The following is a 16,272-nucleotide window of genomic DNA, read 5'->3' on the forward strand; positions in this document are numbered from 1 at the left end:
ATATTATATATATAGAAGACAAAATTGCTAATATTAATAATAGAACAGAATTAGACAAACTAATTGAAGAATTAAAAGAAATGAATGAAGACGAGCTATTATATAGATCTAATTATACTTCTTTACTTATCCAACTGATTGTCAAAAAACAATTTCCATCAACTGGAATGTTTGCATGTACACACCCAAATTGTTTATCACCTAAACATGCTAACAGCAGAAAGAAACACCTATTAGAGAAACATAATGAAAATAATTTAGATAGTGAAATATGTTTATTAATTGAAGCAATACATAATAAGAAGATTATTTGGAAAACTAAAGATACAAACTTTAGACCTTTCTTTTTGTTTATTATGTGATTATATTTCAGATAAAAGAGATCCATTCAGAAATCATTTAGCAAAATATCACCATGATGCATCATTGTTAATTAAAGAATTCGGAGTAATTTGGGCTCAATTAATCTATATTTGTAGAAAAAATCTTAACATTAAAGATTTATCCTATTTTACTAACACACAAAATATTGTTATTTGTAAAGAACTAGATTGTATCAATAGAGATAAACATGCACTTTCAATACATATTTCTCAAGCGCATCAAGAAGCTAGAACCCAAGGAGCAGAATCTTACATTTTGGCAGCACAATTAAAATCAAATTTATTAAATGAAATCGACTCAGATAACTCTTCTAATGATGAGGAGGACTTAATAGAAGTTAACTGGAATGAGATGTTCTCAGATAACTCTGATAATGAAAATTCTATAAATAGAAATACTAACCCTGAAATAAATACTCAAGAAGATTCTAACGAAATTCCCCAACAAAATACTCAACAAGATCTTCAAGAACATAATGAAAATGAAGTAATTAACAACTCTTTAAACACTGAAAAAAAAAAAAAAAAAAAATGGTACAACAAATATGATATTCTTATTGATCAAGGTATATTAACTCTACCGAAAGTTACATACTCCCAAAAAAAGAAATTATCCAAAGATTTAAATGAATTATTCGAGAATAAGATCTACCCAATCATAAGGAGATACTTACCTTATGACAAAGATCAATTTCATTATTTTGAAGGAGCTTTATTAAAATGTGAACATGTTCTTTTTAAATTCCTAAAGAAGAAATTCAAAATTAAGCAAATTGATAAGAATAAAATAAATCAAAGGCTCTATGAGAGAATTAAAAAAAGAGAATCAGAAGAAAAAGCTCTAAAGAACTCATCCGATCTAACATTATTACTTCTAGAATTCAAACAACTCAAAAATATAGATATTAAATTAAGAGATGATACATGGAACAACAATATGACAAAAATTAAAGAACAGCTCTTAACAATCTCTCAAAACTCAAATGATGAAATTATACACAAACACATTTGGCACTAGATCTGCTGCTAGTCTTAATAATTTGGAAAACCAACAAGATGATTGGTTTGATAATCTAATTAACTGGCTAAATTTTTTATATTACTAGAATTAATCGAAATAAAAATGACAGAAGAAAGGAACAAATTATTAAGATACAAAAACTTTATAATGATGACCCTAAAAAATGTTTAGAAAGAAACATATTCCCCAATCTCTTTCCTTGCTATAATATTTCACAAAAAGATACAGAAAGATATTTTAATGATACTTGGTCTAAAATTTCAGATTTCCAGGAGGATGCAGATTCTATCTGGAACCCTTTGAAACTGATTAACGAAGAGGATTTAGACCTATTTTGGTTAAATGTAATGAATAGAAAACATTTAAAATCAATTATTAAAACAAGAAAGTTAAGCTCAGCTCATGGTTTAGATGGTTTATCTAATGCAGTATTTTCTGCATGCCCAAAATGGGCTTCAAAATATTTTAAAGTCATCCTAAAAGCTATTAAAAATACTAAATGTTTTCCAACTCATTGGAAAACTTCCAAAGTAGTTTTAATTTACAAGCATGATGATCCTAAAAACTGTAGTAATTGGAGGCCAATTACAATTACTACAACCAGTTATAGGATCATCATGATGCAATTTGCTTTTGCCCTACAACAACTTAATTCGAAATTAAATATCATCTCCAATTACCAAAAAGGCTTCATCAATGGTTATAATGGGTGCTTACAACATACAGCTACAGTTCAAGAACTTATTAATTACGTTAGTAAAACAAAAGAAGATATTTACATAACTTCTATTGATCTATCAAATGCTTTTGGTGAAATTCCACATAAATTAATATTCAACAATTTAAAACATCTAGGTTTCGATAAAACTTTTATTAAAATTCTTAAAAATTGTTATACTGATTCCTCGAATATTATCCAAACAATGGAATTTAAATCAAATAAAATCATCCTTAGAAAAGGTGTTAAACAAGGTTGTCCAATCTCCCCTCTACTATTTGATATAGCAATAGACCCTCTATTGAGAATGGTCAATTCTAGACATAAAAATGAAGGAGTTAATTGAATAGATATTCAAGCTTACGCAGATGATATTCTTCTGATTAGTAAATCGGAGAATGGTATGAAGAATATTCTAGAAATTGTAGACAATTTTTGTAATTATGCAAAACTTAAAATTAATGTTAAAAAATGTGGTTTATATTCATATTTATTAGATAATAATAGAAGAGTATCTTCTAACGCTAGTTTTAAATTAAATAACCAAGAGATCCCTAAAATTAAATTATTAACGTTAAAAGAATATTTAGGTACACCAATAGCCAGATCTCATGTAACAAAAATGCTTCATTCAGATACTTTAATCAAAGACATTAAAAATAAAATAAAATTAATTGGCATGTCCCAATTAAGACTAAATCAAAAGATTGATGCTATTAAAAGATTTATCATCCCAGCCCTAGATTATGAATTAACTTGTAGTAACTGTAGGATAAAAGAGTTAGAACTTATTAACAAAGAAATCAGGAATACCTTAAATCAACATCTTCAAGCTATAGCTACACCAATTGCAATATTTCATACTAATTGGAAAAATGGTGGTTTAGGTATTCAAGATTTAATAGAAAGAGCAAGAGCCCTGAATATTAACACTTTCTCCGAGCTAAATGATTGGTCTAATCAAAGCCTTCTAACCTTTTTTAAAGAAACAACTAAATGTGAAAGCGAATTTAGGAAGATCAATGAAGATGATGAAAATTCTGTATTTTTTCAACTGAAACGTAAATAATATGAAACAAGGAACTCAATCACTTTGTATAAAAGCTATTAAGGCAATTAAAAAATTAAAAATTGAAATTAAAGAGGAAGAAGATGAAAATACATTTAAGTTAAGAGATTTGATATTAGAAGAAAATTATAATAATATTGCTAATTCGAAATCTCTATTAGAATCATTAAACAAAATGTTCAGTAATAGGTGGACAAAAAACTTAACTTCGATGCCACTTAAAGGACATACATTTAATACTTTAATTAAATCCCCGTGTAGCTCATTCTTCTTAAACCCTTTAATGACAAAGGCTAATGATAACATTATAAAATTTGCAATAAATGCTAGATGCAATAATTTACCTACTGGTGAAATTCTAGCTCATGGTAAGGAAACGCCAAAATGCACAATATGTAACAATGGTAATGATAATCTAAAACATCGGTTAAATGGTTGCCTACCAAGGAAATCTTATTACAAAATTAGACATAATTACATTGTCGAAGAAGTCATTAATTCAATTGATAAAATTACTAATCAAAATCTATTATTTCACAGATCCACTACGATTAAATTACCAAATATGCGTCCTCTAGAACCTGAAAATAGTAGATTGATGCCGGATATTTGGTTCGTAGATAATATTAAAAATCAATTAACTATAATCGAAGTAAGTGTTCCTTATGGTGATTTAAAGAGTTTAAATGATGAAACAATATCTTCTTTAGATTATTGTATAAATACTAAAACTCAAAAATACCAAAATTTATGTGATGATCTTAGAGATAAAACTCAATTAAACATTAAGTTTTATCCAATTATTATTAGTTCTCTTGGCGCTATACCTAAGAAAACTTTTAATAATATTAAAGCGCTACTAAACAATGATTTAAGGCAAACAAAGAAATGTGCAAGATCATTATCATATAATGCTATCAGAGGATCAGCTTTAATATATTGGAATATGTTAAATCATAAACACAAAGAAAACAACCAAATTATCGAAAGTAACGAAAATCTAAACATTAACCCTGAATTAATCCAACAAAATCCCACAGTTTAATGTGAAGATGTACTGAAAAGTACATTTTCAAGTAAACCGTTTGACACTTGCTTTTTCACAGGTTTATCTCAAGCAATGCAGCGAATATTGCTTGGATTCGTCTTTTTAGGAAGGACAAAACAATTTAAGCACTAGTGGTAGTTGCTTATCGCAAGCTCTAAGAACATGAGACTTAGCCCATTGTAAGTCTTGATGAGTAAACAATCCCTGCGGGACCATTTTTTTTCCTTTTTTAGATCAGATTCTTTAACCCCAGGTTGCAGGTTTAGAAAGCTTACCTGGAGTAGATTACATGGTACCATAGCTAGTCTCGCGTCTCAATTTAAAACCATCATTATAAAATCAGATTGCGTACCGGCCGGATGATACCCATCCAGAACAGCTCAGAAACTACGCACAACACCACCTCACAGTACAAAACAAAGTAGATATTAACTTTTTACAAAATATTGAAGAAAGTTTGTGCATCACAAATATGATCTCAGTGAACATGATGTCCTTCCCATTTCACTGTTGATCTTCCGGTTTAACTTTGGGATGACATATTAATGAAACCAGTAACGAAACCGGTCTCCCTGGACTTCTTTCAAGCTCTTTTTCCTGAACCTTGGAATACCCATCTTGGCAAAAAGGATTTTTTTTAAAAATATGAATTTTTGATAATTTTTTTTTGACATAAATTCGATACCCTCAAATTTTGGAAACCAAAAAATTTTGGAATTGCAATCAATGAAAAAATATGGAGATTTATCAAATATGAAATCACTTGAGGAAATAATCTTCAATTTGGACAATGAAAACATTAGAGAATCAGCACAAGCAATCTTTAATTTATTTGGTGAAAATTATGTGTATACTATTTTCACAATTGTTTGCAGATTAATTTATTCGTCATTTATTTCACAGATGAAAGATTATCACATTTATTTTATGTTTTTAAAAAAATTAGAAACGAAATATAAAAAGAAATGCAAGTATCACATAATTAAAATTTTCCAGGAATTTCTTCTTTATTTTGATTCACAAGAATCAAATTATTTATTAGAAAAAATGTTTGAAGAAAAATTAATTGATTTTGATACTTTATCAAGGAAATTAAGTTTATATTTTATCCATCTCATGAAAATTAGTAAAGGTGAAATAAATAATCCCAAAATTATTGAAATTCTAGTTAAATATGAAAACAATTTTCGTAAACAATCAGAATATTATGTTATACATAAAAAATTTAAAAAAATTCATTTAATTAATAAAAATTACTTTTCAAATTTTTACTTTAAGTTACGTGAAAAATATGCAACAGGAGAAGAAAATAAATCTGTAAATAGTGATCCATTAGATAATTGTTTCTTTGAAAATTATGAAAAACTATCAAAGAATGATTGGAAACTTCACAAAAAATATGTTAAAAAAGGACATAATCCAAATGAAATTGCAAAAATAATTCGAAATGATGAAATAGAAAAACTTCAAGAAATATCATCGCAACTAAATTTTGATTTTAATCAAAAAATTAAACCATCACTTTATGAAAGATATTCATTTATTAATCAAGAAAATGTTACATTAATTGATTATGCAGCATTTTTTTCTGCTGTTAAATGTTTTAAATATTTACTTATGAATGATGCAGATATTTACCACACATTTAAATATGCAGTCGCAGGCGGAAATCTTGAAATCATTCATTTATGTGAACAAAATCATTCACCATTTGAAGGTGCATATGAAACAGCAATTGAATTCCATCGAAATGATATTTTCCAATATCTTTATGAAAACAAATTAGGAAAAATTTATAGTTTAGAAAAATTAGGAGTTAAATGTGTCTTAAATAATTCATATCAAATTCTTTCATTTTTAATCGAAAAAGCAAACTTAATTAAATCAAACACAATCATTCATGCCATAATATTATCTGGTAACTTATTTCTGATGATAAGTCTTTTTGGTCCATATAATTTTGAAAATATTTTTGATTTGTGTATAAAGTCTCAAAACGTTGAACTTGTTGAATACTTTTTTAAACTTGGAAAAATTGATGTTAATGAATTACTTGCAATTTATTTTTATTAAATGATATTTTAAAATAATATTTGGAAGTTAATAAATATATTTCAAACATCTTTAATGATTGCATCTAAATGTGGTGATTCAAAAATAGTCAAGTTTTTTCTTGAACAAGAAGGAGTTGATATAAATGTTAAAGATATTTATACGTTTTATTTGATATTAATTTTAATAATATTATATTCCAAAATAGTATTTAATAAATATTCAAATAATTTACAACACCACTTATGTTTGCATCTAAAAAGGGGAATATAAAAGTGGTAAAATTACTTGTTGAACAAAAAGAAATTGATGTAAATGCCAAAGATATTTGTTTGTTTTAATTATTTTTTTTTCAAATATTATTATGTTTTAAAATTAAATTTGGGCTTATAAATAATTATTTAAAACAGCTCTTCTATACGCAGCAGAAAATAGTGATATAGAAATCGTTAAATTACTTCTTAAACAAGAAAATATTGATTTCAATGCAAAAGATATTTGTTTGTTTCATTTAATATCATAATTAATTATATTATGTCTCAAAATATGATTTGGAAATTAAGCAAATTATGTCGTACAGCACTTATATATGCATCTCAAAATGGTGATACAGAAATAGTTAAATTGCTTCTTGAAAAAGATGGAATTGATATCAATGCACAAGGTGATGTTTTAATTTTATATTTTTAATTTTTTTCAGATGTTTTATATTCCAAAATAATATTTAAAAATTATTTGATTTATTTAGATCAGCACTTATGAAAGCATCTGAAAATGGTTACATAGAAATAGTTAAATTGTTACTTGAACAAAAAGGAATTGATATTAATGCTAAAGATACTTATTTAATCAATTTGCTATAATTTATTTTAATATATTTGTATTCCATAATAATAATTGGAATTTTTTCAAATCCATTTCTTCAATACTTATGATAGTATGTAGTAAGGTTTATATAGAAATAGTTAAATTACTACTTGAACATAAAGGAATTGATATTAATGCTAAAAACTTTCTTTTAATTTATATGGAATTAGTTTGAATAATTTTATTTTCCTCAATAATGTTTAAAGTTTTCTTAAATCATTTCAAACAGCACTTATACATGCATCTTTAATAGGTAGTATAGAAATAGTGAAATTGCTTCTTGAACAAGAAGGAATTGATATCAATGCTAAAGATATTTATTTGTTTTATTTAGTATTTATTTAAACAATTTGAGATTTCAATATAATATTTGGAAATTATTTAAAATATTTGAAACAGCACTTATACATGCATCTTATAAAGGTCATACAGAAATAGTTAAATTACTTCTTGAACAAGAAGGAATTGATATTAATGCTAAAGACATTTATTTGTTTTGTTTAAAATTTATTTTAATAATTTGATATTTCAAAATAATATTTGGAAATTATTTAAATTGTTTGATACAGCACTCAATCTTGCAATTCAAAACAACAATACAACAATAATTAAATTACTTAAAAAATAAAAGCGGAAATACAAAAACAGTTCGTTGCTGAAATTAATGATATGTCGATATATCACCACTTTTTGCATAGTTTACATATAACTAACAAAATATTTAACGATTAAAATTTATCTAAAAAGTCGATGAGTCAAAATATTTTTGATCTTTTTCATTACTTTATATTAGATCTATCCGATAATTCACTATTCAATTCTTTACGATAGAGTTTTTTTGAACATGTTCAAAAAAACTCTATCGTATATCTTTCGTCGGCCATTCCTGGATGCTGGGGGTCCTCCCTATTTAAGTCTAAAGATTTCTTAAAACCATTTCTAATGGCTGTATTAGAAATTAATATTCAAACAAAAATTGGTCAAGCATTTTATCTACACATTAAATCTGATTATCTTCTTTTGACCTAGATATAAACTCTCTTCTTCTTATATTTCTGCAACTGCTTTTTTAAAATTATCATAATTCTTCTTCTGCCTCTAAAAATTTAAAAATTATATTTTCAACCAAGAATTGTTCTTGATATGAAGTAACTTTATCTATTTGTATAGATATGAATTTGTCACTTTTATTTTAGAACGAATGCGATTTAAAATTTTTCTTGAAGACGCTTCATATCCACCAAATATACCAGCACTCCGGGTCATTTGTGATTGTTTTTGAAATACAAAATTTGTTCATTTGTTAAATTTGGAATTATTATCTCCGACTTTTTGAATGAATAAAGTTTTTAAAATAGGTGGCCGTTAATTTCAGAAACAGTTCATTTTTTATTTGGATTACAGCCGATAAGTGTCAGAAAGGTTTGAAACCCAGAATATTTGATTACATTTTTCGGTTAGAGAGCAAAGGAACTTTTTTCCGTGTTAATGATATAAAGTATTGAAAAAACCCTATTAAATGAAGTTTGACCCTGACCTAAGCCCAGAAGTCAAGCCAATTGATCATCCTAAGAGGGTTACCTTTCATGCCGCAAAAATTTTAATGCTTGCAAACTTAATTTTTACAGTTCTTCTTTTAACTTCTTATGCTATTCATCAATTTAATTTTGAATTTGAAAGATTATTCTTCATTTTTACAATTATTCACCATTGCTTATTATTTTTCGATATTGTTACTTCCGATGCTACTTCTAGAAAAGAATTTTACAAATTAGCTGATTTTCATTATTTAACATTTGCAATCTACAATTATTTCGTTCTTTATAGACCATCCTTGTTCTATGTCCTGATATATGTTTTTTACTATGGGCATGGTTTCATCAAATATTCACTTGATGTTCTTATTCCTCTTTCAGGCGATTACGATCCACAAACTGTTAAAGGAATCCATGATTTAACCGACAACCCAATGATACTTACTGTTCCGGTTATAATGGAAATTATTAATATGGTAATCTATTTTATTCAAATATTTACACGTTTTCCACTTGGGGTCCTCACTTTTGTCATCTATTTTGTTTGGATAGTTCAATTCAACTATAGTGTAGATCCTATTAGCAAATCTGTATGGGATTTGATCAAAAATTTCTTCGAAAGAATCTTTCCAAATAACAATTCTCCACTAAGAAAAGCTATAGATAGCATTAATTCTGGCATCTCGTATGTATACAGATTGCCATTAGGTCATTAAACAATCACTAAATAATAATTCTAAATTTTTTTTAAATCTAATATTGTTTAATGTATCTGCAAGTTATTTTCATGAAATTAAACAATTACAAAAATATTTTTGCATCGTTAGTTATAACTAATCTGCTATTGAACTAAATATCTTATTAAAAATGCTAAAAAATCGTTAATATTTCATTTATTCAAATTAATTCCCAGAAAGAATGGACTTATAGATCAGAAAATCTTTCTCTGTGAAAACATTGAATACAACTTTTTCGAACTTTCCTGGATTATTTGTTAACCATTTGTCAACAGTATCTATTGCAACCTCTGCAGCATCTTTTTGAGGGTATCCAAAAATACCTGTTGAAATGCAACAAAACGCAATCGATTTTACACCCTCAACTGATGATGCAACTTCTAAAGATCTAATATAGCAGCTTTCCAACATCTTTTTACACTTGTTCTTTCTCGAATTTTCATAAATTGGTCCAACTGTATGAATCACAAATTTAGACGGCAAGTTATAAGCACGTGTTATCTTGGCATTTCCCGTTGGTTCTTCAAATCCTTGTGCAGTCATTATTTTGTAGCAATCATCACGAAGGCGTGGCCCAGCATATGTATGAATTACATTATCGATACAGAGATGTGATGGTTGAAAACAGCCAAGTAATTGAGAATTGGCGGCGTTTACAATGGCATCAATTTTGAGACATGTGATATCACCTCTCCATAATGTTATAATTTCAGAATTATTAATATGTGTTTTTGGATAAGATTGTTTAACGTTTGGGATTAAGTTTGCATCAACAATTTCTTTTTGGTGACTGAGATGAGATAAAAAATGGTCAATTAATGAATATAATTTTTCTGAAAGTGGAGATGGTTCCCTCATATTTAAGAACGGCTTTAGAAACTGCATTACTGTTTTTGAGTCGGTGAAGTTTGGAGGATAATAATCATATCCACATTCATTTTTCAATAATTGGAACAACATTGTAAGTTCATTCACCATTTCTTCTTGATTTTTATAATCACCTTGATACCTTTCGTATGGTTGGTCTAGATTGATGAGGCTCCTATAAGCATTGATTTGTAAAATGCTATTCATCTTTTAAAAAATGATGTAACTTTCAAGTTTTGTCTTTTAAAGAAAATTTTCTTTAAATATAAACTTCTCAAACAATTGGTCGAACAACAATTTTTGAATGCAAACAGCGGTTGTAAAATAAACGTCGTCAATTCCAAGAAATTCGAAAAGTGCAAACACCTCAAAATCGCAAAAACGACTGTTTAACTTCTCTAAAATAAAATTTATTATCACCTCGAAGATACATAACAAAAAGTATATTAGTTTTTTATAAATTACAATCTTTGAAAACAATATCGAAATACGCTATTTACACATTTTGATAAACCCAATTAAATATCGTTTAAAATACTTTCCAGCATTTCTATTGTGTCTTCTGTTTGTTTTTGACTTTCATCAATTTTTGGAGCTGACGGCTTTTCTGGCCCTTCTGCTAAATGTGATGCCCCAATTGAACATGTTACCAACATGTATGTTATCTTCTGGTCCAATCCTTCAGATTGCCATATGTCAGCCAAGTATTGGAAGCTTGATACAATGTGAGAAGATAATTTTACGCATCTTGCCATTCCATCGCAAACTGCTGGAAGAATATCATCTGCAGAAGCTTCACCATCAGGAAGTGACTTTAATACTCCTTCAAAGAAATCAACCAACATTTTCAAACCCGAGTCGACACTTTTCATTGTATACAAAAACCGTAAAGACGATGCGGCTTCATTCAATTTTGATGGATCGCCTTTTGATTGAGTTGGCGTGCGAATTGCTTTTTGTGCTTCGCGATTTTCTTTCTCAAGTGCTTCATGATAAACATAAAGGAGCTGTGAATGGAAAAGATTGGCAACTGCATAAAATATGATGAAATTTGTTTTCAATTTAAATCTGGTAGGAATAAACTGGAAAGGTACAACATTAAATACAATCTCACTGATCTCGTCCATGTAAGAGTGCATCATATCAATAACTTTATATCGATTTTCGACAGTTATTACTGTTTTTGAAGCTTTCGCTTTAAGTTCTTGAAGGACTGATGGAAGCTTAGGAGATCTTATTCTGGTTTCCAAGAATTCAAAAGCATTTTCTGGCTTTTCAAACCCTTCTTTGATTTCATAGCATAATGGTGGAATAGGTGAAGGAATAAATGGGTTAGCAGCAACTTCAGTTAGTTCAAATGTGAAACCACTTGGCGTTGTACAAGATGTAGTTTGTAAAATTTCGAAACTAATTTGATGGTCAAATCCCTCAACAGGAATTAATGTTTTATTCTCCTGCTTAAGAACATATTTCCCACCACCGTATTGTTTTAGTATATTAATATTTGAAGCCTCTTCATAAAACAAATATAATAACGGATCAGTCAAATTCCCCATATTATATTCTGGAGGTAGCAAAAGATAATACACAGTAGAAGGATTGCTTGTGATACTCTCGTTTGCAATATTACTGAACGCTTGAATCAAAGGGTGCGAATCAAGTTCGACGATCTTCATTCCATTTTACACAACGTAAACAATTCAATTTTTCAATGATATCATTCATATTCAACCGCCCAAACCGAACATACAATAACGGTTTTATTCAAATCCCAACACCAAAGATAGAGACAGTTTGTCAAAATTGATCTTCGAAAATAAATGGGAACTTGCGCCTCTTCCTTTCTGAACAGTCAGGCCGGCTTAGTTACAGGAACTGAACAAGAACCAGAAAAACCAATTTATCAAGTAAACTATTCAATAAACGAGTAAAAACGATAAAAACATTGAATATTTTACACGTAAAATGTTCGCTTTTGATGGAATAAGACCAAATAACATTACAATTCCAGAACGATAGGGACGTATCGTACTACACTTTTTGCATCAGTTTATAAAATTTTAGCGAACACAAACAACCTCTATATTTATCCTTCGCTTTCATAATCCTCGTCCGCTGCGTCCGAAGTATAATCAGAAGAGAACTCGTTATAGCTTGCCACCTGATCGATGTCTCTAATTACGTCTTCATCATTTTCATTATTATTATTGTTTTTCTCAACCAACTTATCATAGCACTCGAAACAAACCTTCGATGGCATTTGAGAAATCCTTTTGATGACGAACCTTTTGGACACACATTCACTGCACATTATTTTCCCACATACTCGACAGTGATGTTTCCTGTTAAAGAACCCTAACTGTGCTCCACACCTCATACATATGTCAGATACAATATCCGGAACCCAAATCGGAGCTTCTTCGTAGACATTTTTCCCATTAATTTGCGCATTACTAATCGCATCTGTTAACTCCTTATGCCATGAATCCCTTTCTTCTTTTGTCTGGAAGTATAAAATGAAGCTCTTTTGCGGCGCATAAAAGTATATTGATGACATATTGTTATATCCTTTCGGATCAACTCGAAGATATGATAAGTTATATACACTTGGAATCATTAGCATGCCGCCTTTAGGCTGCGCATAGATGAAGTAGTCCGAAAATAGGATGATGTGTCGTTCAGAGATAACTTTTCGGCATTGTTTCATTGCGCGTCCTTCGCGAAGGAATCGACGACCTGCCCGTACGATTGGAAGTGGCTCGCGGATGAACATTCGACTGATTTGCTCGAGCTTGGGAATGGAGTCGATTGAAGCTGAAAGATTTTCGACTTGAATCTGGAATTCGGTTAAGGATTGGACATTACTTTCTGGAAGGTCAGGGACAAATTTCTTGATGTCACGTATGGTTTCACAGATTTTCTCTTCCCAGGAAAATGGGATTTTGAAATAATGAATAACTAAATCATTGTCATTAGTGATAAGCGGATTTTGTGGGGTTTCTATAGAGAATGAGATTATCGTGTTTTCGAACCGGAGGAAGTGAATAGTGTAATCCTTGTGAACATCGATTAATGACTTTGGAGCAGTCAATTTTTCTATGACATTTATCAAAAAGTTGCCTTGTTCGTTATCGTTCATGACTTTTTCTAAGGTTTGAAGATAAGTTGCATGCTCAACAAGTAATTGGTTTATTGTGGGGATAAAATTATTCTTTAATGGCTCGTAAACAGAGACTGTAATGGAATCAATGATCTTCAAAAGATTGTTGAGTTTTTTCATGGTTGATCTTTCAAAAGCAATGAAATCAATAATTATTGGAATTTGTGTTGGTGCTTTTTTGATTGTATCAAAGAAAAATAATTCACTTGGTTTGATACCATTTATTTGTGCTGTATAAAAATATCTTGGATCAATTAATAGTGAGAAAGGTGGGGTTTGTTCAAGCTCATGATAGCACAGATCCTCAACGCATCGCATTTGAGTTGTTGATATACATGGTTGGCTTTGTATGGTCTGGGATTCTGTGTTTGTCATTCCTTGATACTTTCTTTATTTCAAAACTTTATTTCAAAATATTTGCGTCACTTTTTCAAAATATTTTATCGGTGGAATCTTCTTCGTTTGTATTCGCCACCATCAAAAGAAATAAAAATTTATAAAAATTGGTTCTGTAGATTTTTTATTTTTAAATATAACAATAATTATTAATACCATGCATGCTGTAATTAGAAATATTGCACTAAAATGTTAAATGCAATCTTTTCTGGGTTAGGCTTTTGAATTTTTTAAAAAATGGTAATTTTTTTTAATTTTAGTATAATATAAGATATCGCAGATTCATTCTAAATAATCGATATTAAAGGAATAATAAATGATTTTTAAATTAGATTTTTTTTCATTAAATTCATTTTTAATTTACTCAATAGATTTAAAAAATCCTTTTTAATTTCGCTTGATTTTGTTCAATTCCTAATGCTTGTTAACTTCATGGGCGTTGTGCTGTGGCAATGACCTGAAATTGAAATTTGATTCTCTGATGCCGAAATGACGTTCATAAACCAGAGAAGACGATCGTCTCAACCGTACAACATCAAATTCGAATAAATCAAAACTTAAATACTTTCGCCAATCCAAACTCAATAAATCAGGTGTTAAACAAAACAAATAAACTCAATAAATCAGATCCGTCCACTTAGTCGCCAATGATTTGAACTGTTTGTAAAATAGGCGGAAAGTTGTTTTACTCTTTCTAATTGTTATAGCTGTTTCAAATAGTTGTATGAAAACATTACCATCATTTGATACAATTTTGACCAAATTAATTTTTTAAAAACAATTTTATATAATTTTTATTTTTTTATTATTTATCTATTGTTTTTATCCGAGTTTTTATAATGCAGGTAAAATGTTTTTGTATTTTTATAGTGGCAAAAGAAATGTTTCCCAACGATAGATTCAAACGAATGAAAAAACATCGTATAACTCAATGAATGAGACAAATATTTTCAAAATGTTTATATCATTCAATTGATTCCATATATTCCTTCATAAGCATACTGTTTTTAAAGATAGAAATTTCAATGATTATTGTTTTTGAATTATCTTCTGCTATTTTTGATATTTCATATTTACTCTGTTGTAATTAATTCCTTTGGAGCATTGATAATCGCCTTCATTCGTTTATTTTGATATATTTTTAATTCTGTTGAGATTGACTGTTATGTTAAAATTTTCTATGGTATTGAAATTTTCAATTAAAAAATGAAATTTTAAGATAACTTTTTGCCACAAAAGTGATGGCATATATTAAGATTGAGACATAAAGTATATTTTAAATATTTTGAACACAATTCTTAGGAACAAATTTGCCAAAAAATTCATATAAAATATACTTTGAATCAAAAAATTATCATTCCATATTTCTTATATGATCTCAATCACCTTTTTAATTATAATTCGACGAAATATAATTATACTGAACAGAATATTTCTTTAAACTTCAATTTTTGCTCATTATTTACAGAGAAAAAATTGAATATATGTTTTCATAAATCATTTTATTCTTCACCACAGGCACTTTATTTCATCAAAACATATTTATATCAAAATTTTTTTCCAAGTTTAGTGAAAATATTTACATTTTCATCTCAACATGTTTCAATTTTTATTATGTTATCTGTAATTTATTTTTTACTTCATTACGAAACTAATGTTAATTCAACGTATTTTATTTTTGATTATAAAGTAAAAATGGAACATGAAATTCTCTTACTTCAGTTGTTCGTTTGTTTATATGAATCACTTGATCATTTAATTAAGGTTTGTCGAAATAAAAACAATGAAATAAAGCAAACTTTATTATTACATAAAACAAATGCTTCTATATTATATCAATCAAATGTTGTTTATGTTATTTATCATCAATTATTTAAAACAAATTTCGATTTGAACATTTTTTCATATAAATATCTTGAAAATTTTTTAGATATGAATAACTATTATATAAAACTCTTTTCGATTCATATTTTCATTGACTTTTTTTACTATTTCCTCTCATTTTCTGATTTAATTTTAGTTCTTTTCTTTTTTATTTTTAATGTAACGAAAAAAATTAGAAATTTGTTTAACATCATTTTCTTTACGTTTTTTGACAAGTTAACTATTTATCTATTAAAATATAAAGGAAACATTATCAAAAAGCAAAAGAAACAATCTACAAAAGAAATCATTAAAAACACAATTTTTCCATTTTTATTTATTTTCTTTTTTATACAATCATTTGAAACATTTAATCTAACAACTTCAACACTTACAATTTCTTCTTCAATAGAATATTCAGAAAGAGATAAATATAAAAGTCAAGCACAACATCTTATAATTGAAGGTGGAGTTGATGAATTAGGATCGAATGCTGAACTTTCTCTAACGTATACAAATTCTCTTTCATATACAGAAATTAACACAAACATACCCA

General features: G+C 28.1%; 3 protein-coding genes across 3 annotated transcripts; all 3 read right to left on the bottom strand.

Moving 5' to 3' along the window:
• Window positions 1-9,595: 9,595 nt before the first annotated feature.
• Window positions 9,596-10,315, bottom strand: GO595_009524 (protein-ADP-ribose hydrolase; the record flags this gene model as incomplete). The annotated part of the gene is made up of 1 exon (XM_067923219.1): window positions 9,596-10,315. One exon carries the CDS (start codon window positions 10,313-10,315, stop codon window positions 9,596-9,598), a length of 720 nt encoding a protein of 239 aa, XP_067770526.1.
• A 500-nt stretch (window positions 10,316-10,815) lies between these two features.
• Window positions 10,816-11,853, bottom strand: GO595_009525 (uncharacterized protein; the record flags this gene model as incomplete). The annotated part of the gene is made up of 1 exon (XM_067923220.1): window positions 10,816-11,853. The coding sequence occupies one exon, from the start codon at window positions 11,851-11,853 to the stop codon at window positions 10,816-10,818; it is 1,038 nt and encodes a 345-aa protein (XP_067770527.1).
• Window positions 11,854-12,383: 530 nt separating this feature from the next.
• GO595_009526 (FYVE zinc finger family protein) lies at window positions 12,384-13,832 on the bottom strand (the record flags this gene model as incomplete). Its single annotated transcript, XM_067923221.1, has 1 exon — window positions 12,384-13,832. One exon carries the CDS (start codon window positions 13,830-13,832, stop codon window positions 12,384-12,386), a length of 1,449 nt encoding a protein of 482 aa, XP_067770528.1.
• Between the last annotated feature and the right edge of the window lie 2,440 nt (window positions 13,833-16,272).

The sequence above is a fragment of the Histomonas meleagridis genome (assembly GCF_020186115.1).
Source record: "Histomonas meleagridis strain 2922-C6/04-10x chromosome Unknown contig_9, whole genome shotgun sequence".
NCBI classification, from domain to species: Eukaryota; Parabasalia; order Tritrichomonadida; family Dientamoebidae; genus Histomonas; species Histomonas meleagridis.